The sequence below is a fragment of the Nerophis ophidion genome, linkage group LG09, assembly GCF_033978795.1.
Source record: "Nerophis ophidion isolate RoL-2023_Sa linkage group LG09, RoL_Noph_v1.0, whole genome shotgun sequence".
Classification (NCBI taxonomy): Eukaryota; Metazoa; Chordata; class Actinopteri; order Syngnathiformes; family Syngnathidae; genus Nerophis; species Nerophis ophidion.
This window is the reverse complement of record NC_084619.1, coordinates 32,385,433-32,395,649: the sequence shown is the minus strand read 5'-3', so window position 1 is coordinate 32,395,649 and position 10,217 is coordinate 32,385,433. Positions and strand designations below refer to the sequence as shown.

At 43.7% G+C, this 10,217-nt stretch overlaps 1 protein-coding gene across 3 annotated transcripts; it reads left to right on the top strand.

Annotated features, from left to right (window-relative positions):
• The first annotated feature begins 495 nt into the window (after positions 1–495).
• On the top strand, positions 496–7,920 carry LOC133559263 (uncharacterized). 3 transcript variants are annotated; one of them, XM_061910861.1, is made up of 6 exons: positions 496–946; positions 1,032–1,097; positions 1,252–1,323; positions 1,382–1,432; positions 1,511–1,678; positions 1,922–7,920. In XM_061910861.1, the coding sequence occupies exons 1-6, from the start codon at positions 940–942 to the stop codon at positions 2,047–2,049; spliced, it is 492 nt and encodes a 163-aa protein (XP_061766845.1). In that variant the 5' UTR covers positions 496–939; the 3' UTR covers positions 2,050–7,920. The 3 variants fall into 3 exon arrangements, with proteins under 3 accessions (XP_061766845.1, XP_061766843.1, XP_061766844.1); XM_061910859.1 differs by having other exon boundaries at positions 499–946; XM_061910860.1 differs by having other exon boundaries at positions 499–1,097; positions 1,558–1,678.
• Positions 7,921–10,217: the final 2,297 nt, after the last annotated feature.

Sequence of the window (10,217 nt, the reverse complement as noted above, 5' to 3'; positions counted from 1 at the left end):
TCACACACACACACACACACACACACACACACACACACACACACACACACACACACACACACACACACACGCAGAGGAGGGGTACAAAAGGGAGGTGTAAGCCTTAGTCATTATTTGGAGCTTTATACGTTAGCGTAAAGACTTTGTTCGATTCGGTCATGATTAGTGAAACGCCTGTGTCGATTTATAAAAATAATAAAACTTACATTGACGCTCCGCAAAAAAGTCGAGTGTTTCTAAATCGTATTCAGATGCCGCCGACCGAGTCTTTGCGTGAGAAATGGGATTTGGAAGGGTTAGGGATGGAGGGATCTTTTGGATTTGTATTCAGATACGAAATGGGGGATATCTGCTTATTTCAGCTAAAAGAAAGAAGAGACGGAAGCCCTTTCTCGATATTTTCATCGTTATCTATCGTGGATTGGGAAGTTTTTGGTGGACACGCACACACACGCACACACGCACACACGCACACACGCACACACGCACACACACACACACACACACACACACACACACACACACACACACACACACACACACACATTCGTACGCACTGAAACAACTTCCGTACCTCACGAAAACATATTTAAACAGATGGAAAAAACTATCGCAGAACACAGTGTCACGTAGCAACTGGTCTTTACGGTCGTTTGAAACAACAGGTCAGTTTGGGGGACAAAAGGAGGGTTCAGTTTTTACTGACCTCCCATCTGACAGTTTAAATGTTTATGACCGTTTGAATCAACAGGTCAGTTTGGGGTACAAAGGAGGGTTCAGTTTTTATGGGAGCTTGAGAATTTCGTATGAATAGAAACTGGCCACCCATTTGACCGTTTAAATGTTTACGACCGTCTGAAACAACTTCCATACCTCACGAAAACATATTTAAACAGATGGAGAACTAGAGCAGAACACAGTGTAACCGCGATTTGCAAAATGAAAGGTAATTTCTTTTTTTTTTTTTTTCATTCCTTGTAACACGTCTGTTTAATGTTACTATAATAAGTATTTATTCGAACTAAAAACAGTCGAACATCGAGTTGAAATTCACCCACCACCAAGGGATCTCCTAACAGAGTCTCCAATCCTTTTGTGTAAGTACCGATTTTTTTTTTTTTTTACTGTATTCATTTCATTACCTCCGTTTTTACCACATTATTAGACAATGGTTTAACTCCGTTTAAGCATTTAAACGTTAAAAGCATTGCACGTGTACGACGATGTAATACCTTTTTTTTTTTTTAACAGCCGATGACGACGAAGTGAAAGACGAAGAACTTTGTTTGATCGATCTTACAAAGTTGGAAGATGATTATCGAGGTGTGTTTAAACCTTCGAATTATTTAATATTGTGTGTATTCATTATTTTGTTTTATAGAGGATTCGCCGGAAGAGACCAACGCGATCCCTTTAACCCAATCGCAGTCTGGTGAGTCAAATAATTCTCATTTTTACAAGAAAAAAAACATGCGGTATACGATACATATATACATATATTTACTTACAGATTTTCCGTTTACATCTCTTGCTCACTGGTCTCCCTTAACGCTGGAGGGTCCGTCAACGGCCATTCCAGGCAGAGAAGGCTTGATTGCGCCAAAGACTCCAGACATCGAATCCTTGCTCCGTGGGGAAATCATCGAAAACGACGGTGAATGTCCAACAGGCACCCGCTGTAAGTTTTTCTCGTTTTCTGTAAGCTTTTTAAGATTCTCAGGAGCTTTAAAGAGCTCCTCTCATTCCAATGTCTTTCGCTCAAATGAATTTCGCGCCTAAGGGGAATGGGCGGGGACTGATTCCGGAGGTGGGCGGTTGTTTCCGGCTATGCTTGCATGAGTGGAGATGACAGCGCCACATGTGGTTAAAGCCGGTATATATTAATTTTTTTTTTTTTTTTTTTTTTTTTTTTTTTCCACAGGCAACAAACGCAGGAGGAAGCGTAGATGCGCCCGCCAGCTCGACAAACATGATAGAAACAGAAGAAGGCTGAAACAGTACTATCGTATACTGGCTCGCACTCTCATGAAGATGGCAGACATGATTTGATACATACTGGTTTGTTATATCTGTTCCATTCGAATTATTTTTTCTTTTTTTTCTTTAGAGAAATATAATGGGTGTAGTTCCATCTGAATTAGATGTAGTTATTGAAGAAGATGAAGACGTTTGTAATCATCATTTAGATCCAAACAACCAGATAGAATGGGAACCAAACAATGATCCGTCTTTGCAAGATGATATTAATGTGTTAAATTCAAACACAAACACACAAGCCTCTACACAGCATCACGATGTGTTGGGAGGGGCGACACCCTCGGGGGAATGTTTGGATTTTTCGGAGGTGGTGGGGGTCATGCAGAACCAACCGTCAACGGCTGACCAATCAATTTCAAATGAGACCCAGAGGGGTGATGGGGTAAATGTCTTGAGGAGGGAAACATTCAACAATATACAACTATCCAGCGTTTTAACTTTTCCTCAAAACAACGATGTAACAGATTACGCCACATTTTACCGCGGAGTCTTGGGGAGCCTTAAAAAGCTGACACAGATGGTAACTAAGGAAGCTAGACCCGGCGATATCATTCAATTGGAGTTATCCGGTGAAAGTGCAAATCAACACACTTCATTTACATTTCGAAACGATGCCGGGGCTGTGATGAATGCTTTTCAAGATGTGTTAGATCTGTTGGTACAATCAAACGTTGAAATATTGAACGATGAAGAAATACAGGTGATGGTCCAGGTGATACATAACCCTCGAGGTGGTGTAAGAAGAAAAATCGAAACCCTTTTGGAACATGAAATCCGCAGAAAAAAAGCTCGTTATCTTTACAATCCATTAAACTCGAATAATCAACTATGTTTTGCCATTAGCCTAGCAAGTCTGTTACATCCTGAATTTACAGATAGCCAGGCTGTGGCGGAGGCTGAAAAAATACAGAGAAAAGCGGGCTTAGACGAACAGACTTCCGTCACTTTCAGTCATATTCGTGAATTTGAAAAAGTGGTACGTCGTAAAATTGTCATACTGTACAGAGAAGAGGGCCAACGACCCCTCTCACGGTTCGAGACGGATTACCCCAAATCAGAAAATCCGTTGTATCTGTATTTATCTCAGAATCATTACAGCGGTATCATTAACATTAAAGGTTTTTTGTCAAAACCGCACGTTTGTCACTACTGTTACCAAGGGTACGACAAACCCGACAGACACAAATGCGACGGCTATTGCTTGGTCTGTACACAAAACGGGTGTGTAAAAATAGAGGGGAAAACTGTGCTTTGCAGGGATTGCAACATGTGGTGTCGTTCTCCTGCATGTCTCCTCAGACACAGGGTAAAACACCGGGTTATGGAAAAACTCGTCAGCAACTGCGATCGGCGAAAGAAATGCCTTAAATGCAACCTATTTTACGATGTACCTGTGGCTACAGGTATCGCTAAACACACGTGCCCTAAGTTAAAATGTCAAATATGTAAAGAAGAGCTACCTCGCAGTGACTCAGAGACACCTGAAACACGACATCTTTGCTATATACAACCCCAACCACGTGAAGTAAACCACAATGATAATATCATATTCTATGATTTTGAGACGTTTGTCGATGACAATCACACTCACATTCCCTTTCTAGTCTGTACCAAGACGCTGCAAGGAGAAGAGTGGTGTGCTTTTGGACTGGATTGTGTTACAGTTTTCCTCAATCATTTCAGGAAACCTCGTTATCTTAAATCTACATTTATAGCCCACAATTCGAGAGGATTTGACGGTTACTTGATTCTGAGAGGCATGGTACGGCTGGGTATAGCACCCTTAATTATCATGCAGGGGAGTAAAGTTCTCTGTTTTAAAGACCCTGATTTTTTGCAAAAATACATTGACTCGCTTTCCTTCCTTACCATGCCGCTTAGCGCTATGCCAAAAGCGTTAGGACTCGGTGATTGCTGGTCCAAGGGGTATTTTCCTCACAAATTTAGTTCGGAGGAACATTTAAATTATGTCGGAAAATACCCCGCAATCAGCAATTACGGTGTAGAACGCATGACACCTGTTGAACGCACCAAGTTTGAGACGTGGTATCAAAATGAGAAAAGCGAGGTCTTTGATTTTCAAAAACAAGCGGTACACTACTGTAAAAACGACGTCAATGTTCTTCGTGAGGGTTGCATCAAATTTAGAGCCGAGTTTACGAGCGAGACGGGTGTTGACCCCTTCTCCCGTATCACCATAGCCTCGGCCTGCATGAAGGTGTTTGTGACTAATTTCCTCGAGCCGCGTTCTCTAGCCATACCTTCCCCGGATAACTACCGAGGGTTGTGTAAAAAATACTCACACACCAGCATCCAATGGTTAGAATGGGAGTCGCATCGTCGTGGTATTTTCATTCAGCATGCTTTAAACAAAGGCGAAAAACAGATGGGGGCATACTTTGTGGATGGGTTTGCTATAATCGGTGGCAAACCATTCGTCTGGGAATTTCAGGGGTGTTTTTATCACGGATGCCCGACGTGTTTCGAACCCGGTGCTGTATGCCCTTTGACAAACACACCGTTCGAGGAGTTGCACAAGGCTACCGAGAAAAAAATGAAAGCGTTAAAGCGTGACCACAAGGTCAACATCATCGTCATCAGAGAGCACGAGTGGAATGAAATGAAAAAATCAAACCCTAGGGTAATAGACTTTCTCAAAACACGCAATTACCCCGCACCTCTCATGCCTCGAGACGCTCTTTATGGAGGTAGGACAAGCGCCTTTTGCTTGAGGCACACGGCGGGTGAGAACCAGCGTGTATTGTATGAGGATGTCACCTCTCTCTACCCGTACGTCAACAGCGCATTTCCTTACCCCCTGGGTCATCCTGTCATCATCCACACGGATTTTGACGATGTTGGAAACTATTTCGGTCTGGTCAGAGCCGTTGTTCACCCTCCTCGAGGTCTCTATTTCCCTGTGCTACCCTACAGAACGGTCAAGGGTAAACTAGTGTTTACACTTTGCCGCACATGCGCAGAAAACAATAACCAGCAGGAACCCTGCGAACATGATGAGGAAGGAAGGGCATTGACGGGAGTCTGGGTCACGCTCGAATTCAACAAAGCTTTACAGTTGGGATACAGAGTCGGTAAGATTACGGAGGTGTGGCACTTTGAAGAACGGAGCGAAACCGTTTTTACGGGTTATGTTCAAACTTTCCTAAAGGGTAAGCAAGAAGCTTCAGGGTATCCCAAAGAAGCCGTCGATGCAGAAAGCAGGGAAAAGTACATTCGTGAATATCGTGAAAATCAGGGAATACAGCTGGATGCTGAAAAAATCGAACCCAACCCTGCCAAGAGACAAATGTCAAAACTCTGTTTAAACAGCCTTTGGGGAAAGTTTGCGGAGAGGTGCAATAGAACTCAGACCACCTTGGTGAGAAAAAGTGAAGTATTTTTCGACTTTGTATTTTCAGGAAAATATCAGGTTGAATATTTTTCCTTTCTCAACGAGCAAATTGCTATGGTGCAATGGCAATACAGTAAAAACAGCGTGGTGCTTCCCGGTAACACAAATAATGTATTTGTCGCTGCTTTTACCACCGCTTACGCACGTTTGAAAATGTACGGTTACCTAGAGGGGTTGCAAGAGAGAGTTCTTTACACAGACACCGATAGTTTAATCTACACGGTAAACGAGGGGGAAGTTTCTCTGGAGACGGGGTCCTATCTAGGCGATTTGACGGATGAGTTGGGAGGAGACAGCATTCACGAATTCGTCTCCGCCGGTCCAAAGAGTTATGCCTACCATACCCTGCAGGGTAAAAAAACTGTGCTGCGTGCCAAAGGAATCACTCAAACCCGCGAGTGTTGTGAGAGGGTCAACTTTGACAGCGTTAAAGATTTGGTGGAGGGCTATCTGGAGGAAGACAAAACAGGTGCGATCTACACCCCTCATCACCAAATTGTTCGTGATAAAAGGGGGTTCCTTTTAAATAACTCGTCTTTCGAAAAAAAGTTTCGAGTGGTGTATGACAAAAGACGTCTCTTTCCCGACGGGAAAACTTTACCTTTCGGGTATTAGAGAGGAAATGGAAAAAATGGAACGAGTAGACTTTGATCCCAGATTTCATACACCTTTTTCATGCCTGGTTGTAGGACCTAGTGGTTGCGGAAAGACTTTTTTTGTAAAATGTGTGTTGGAAAATTGTGAACACGTCATGAATTCTATACCCGACAACATTGTGTGGATTTATACATCTTTCCAACCCATGTATGCTGAATTAAAAAAGATGAATAAAAAAATAAAATTTGTTGAAGGACTGCCTGATTCCTTTGAAGATGAAAACTTGTTTCCGGACGATCAGACCCATTTGGTGATTTTGGACGATGTTATTTTTCAAGCCTCAAATCACCCCGAAGTGGTTAAAATTTTCACGCAGTATAGACATCATAGAAATATGAGCGTTATGATGCTGACCCAGAATGTTTTTCATCAGGGAAAATTTTCACGCACCATTAGCTTAAACTGTAATTATATGATACTGTTTAAGAATCCGCGGGACAGATTGCAGATTAACGTGTTGGCACAGCAAATGTTCCCCGCACAAAAAAGTTTTTTCTTGGAAAGTTTTGCGGATGCTACTTTGGATGCTCATGGCTATTTATTGGTCGACCTGACACCTTTCTGTCCAGAACAATACAGAGTGAGGTCGGGCGTGCTTCCGCACCAGTGGCCCGTTGTCTACGTGCCAAAAACATAATGTCAAAGCGTGTAAAGAGGAACGGTCCCATGTTAAAAGCTCTGTACCATGCCACACCACAAAAACGTCGAGATATTCTGAGTCACGGCTCACCAGACTTTATCCAGACGCTGTGTGAAATTGCTTTAAACATTCTGAAGGGTAATGTGCCCTTATCACCGTCTCAATTTGCTCAGCTTAAAAAACAAAAGAAAATCATCCGACTGCTGGCTGATAAAAGGACTGGACTGAAACGCAAACGCCAGACTCTGATGAAACAGTCGGGCGGTTTTCTTCTACCCTTACTGGCCACCGTCGTACCGTTTATAGGGAATCTTATCGGTGGATTGAGCGGAAAAGGTTGAAGATGAAAAAGGCTCAAAAATTGTTTCTCCTATCCCCCCAACAATTAAATCGTCTGACTCGCCCGGAGCCGACCATCAGAGACTCGGCGGAGGATGATCTAGATGTTAAAATGAGAGCCGTCTTAAACGAACCCGGAATGAATCCTCATGAAAGAATAAAAATATACGATACCCTGCTGCAGAGATATCTCGGCCTGTTGAAGCAGGGGCAACGGGAGGAGAAAAGGATGACTCTGACTTTACACAAGGATTTGCGGGGTGAACCATGGAATGACTCTGAGGATAAACCGGAGGATAAACCAGAGGATAAACCGATGGATAAACCGGAGGATAAACCTCGGAATACTGGCGGGGGGTCAAAGGATGTCACGATGATCGAAGTTCTGAAAATCCTCCCCCGACGCGACCGTAACAACGCCGAGTACATTATGAAAAAATTATCCGAGAATGATAAGGGGTGGACCTCTAAAGGAGAGTTTGTTCAAAACGGTACACCGGTGCAGGGATCTCATATGATCGATTTACTGAAACACCTGATGCAACGGTCCAAAAATCCACAGACCCGCACGCCTGAGGGTTGGAGAAAATTTTTAACAGCGTTGACGGAGCTAAATGTCCCCACATCGACCATTCATAACCCCAGAGCACGAGATCAATACAGACGTCTGAAAGCGGATGGAGAGTTTGAATCAGAATGGGTGGAAAAAGAAACATTTCTATCCCCCGAGAGGAAAAGAAGAGGTAGAAAAGTGACATTGTCCCCACATTGGTTAAACCTTGAATGAATGATGACAAAACTCTTGTTTCAATAAAATGTTTTTTTATTCATCAAACGCAGTGTGTACAGCATTTTCATTTCAACGGTTCAAAAAAGTTTCTAAACAACAGACGTCTTGTACGCCACAACGACTACTATTATTCTTATTCGTGCTAGTACAACATTGAATTTTTTTAACCAGGGTATATGCTTCAAGATCATTTTTTACTACATCATCTGTGTATAAAGACAAAACTTGTTCAAAAGACAGTCCGCAAAATCGATGGTGCAGATAATAAACGCAGTGTTGACCGCACACTGTGGACAAAGGGTGTTGAAGCTGTAGGTTGTGGTACAATATACGGTCAGAACGATTTTCCAAAAAGTTCAAGATGCTCCGAGGGTAGTAATCAAAATCGGGAGAAAATCCATAAGAATCAAAAAAAGTGGCGGTCCCATCTTCCTCCAGAGTCATCGATAACCAGTGCTCCCCCGGTCGATGTCCTTCGTGGGTGTTGACGATAAAGTAGGAGGGTGGGGTAAAGGAGCGAGTCAGTGAGGGGAGTTGGTCGGAGGCCCATACACCACAGAAAACATTCCCCAACACTCGTCGCAGAAGCTTCTCCAGTTGATGGTTATTCATCTCCGTCGTCAATAATAATCCACCAGCACTTGTCGTTTGGAATCAATTTCCAAAATAGAATCGTAACATGCGTAAACCACAAGAGTGACCGTGTTGGGTAAGGGTACTCTGAATCTCATTTCCAACCTCAAAGTGCCATTAGAAACCCGAGACAATGCGTCGCTGTCCTCTCCCGGATTGAGATTGAACACAAACAGCGAATAACCCCGTTCAAAATCTTGTCTGTTGATGCACAGAGGTAAATCTTTCATATGCCTCCCTGTAGCGGTAAACATGTTGTAAAACTCTCTGACCGAAGCCCCCTGGTTAAATTGCGGTTGGAAAGCTTTGGAGGGAATTTGTTTTCCCGCGTGACAGAGGGTGATGTATTCAGCGTTAAAATGCTGGAAATTAAAGGGTGAGAGATCTCTTCTTCCTGTGAAAGCTTCATGATTTACCATACCCAAAACAATGTATTTAGGCATCGTGCCCAAAAACAAATTTTCTTGTGTGCATACTCTGGAATTTTCAGGGATAGAGTAGGTTTTCACGCTGACCCGTGACAAAGGGTAGAGTGCGTTTCCTTTGAGTAAGGCCGAGGCGTGCCCCAATCGTACGGCCGGCGAAACGGTGACCTTTTTTGTGAAGAGAGAGGCACCCAGCACTTTCAGACGGAAAGTACCGTCCGCAGCCCCTGTGAGACAAAAGGCGTCGCTGGCACGCGTGAGTTTGATCCTCAGATCCACCGAGTTGAGAAGGAGTCTCTCGCTGAAAAGAATGTCTGCGTGGAGGGGTCCTAGTAGCTGAACCTCTTTAGATTCAGCCGTGTAACCGGCTCTGATGTTGAGTCCTTTGTTTGGTCCGTTCGCTGTTTCTATAGAGTCTATTGAGCCGCCGGTGTCTTTGTGGAATAACCCGGCTGAGAATTGACTTCTGAGTGTGGCTTCAGAATAGTTTAGTAGCGTTTCAATTATCGCCCTGTATGGGTGTGTGGCGCTGGATTGAGAAATCAGTCTTTCCCCGAGCATAATGTCGCATTGGCTGAAGATGGTGTTTAGAGGATAATTGATGAGACCCACATTGGCGTCGTTTGGGATATTTGATCCATCGGCGCGGGTAATTTTAACCCGCAGGTAAAGTAATGTGTCATTCAGATCCAAGTACTTTTCACCTTCTCCCGGGATGAAAAATTCAATAGGACCCCCGTCAGTGATGGCGGATAGCGGTAGGACTTCTGTGTAGGATTTATCATCGATAGACATCTGAGTCATAGGAGCTGAAAATAAATCCAGCTCGGCCATCGTGCATTCGGCCGAATTTTGATGTAAAAGAGCCATCTTTTTTCTTTTTTTTTTAAAATATATCGTGTGAGGGAACGACGGTCCTTCTCTTTGAAAACCTTTTACCGACTGATTTTCTTCTCCCCAGATGACGGCGTTTTTTACCACTCGTTGAGAGACGTCGTCCCGGGGGTCTCTTTCGGGGTTGTCTAGCCAGGACCATTATTCCTCCTGATCCGTCTTGTACCCCACTACCCATTTTTCCAACGGCATGACTGAATACGTCGGAAGCGATATTTTTTGCCGCTGTTTTAAGATGAGGTTTGACCAGGGCAAAACCTCTTTTCACCAGAGGTGATACAAAACGAAACAACCTGGAAAACACGGAGCCTATCCCACGCCCGTACATCACAGGTGAACCTGTGAAACCGGGGAGGGAACCCCCCACCTGGCTTTCGTAATAACCCACTA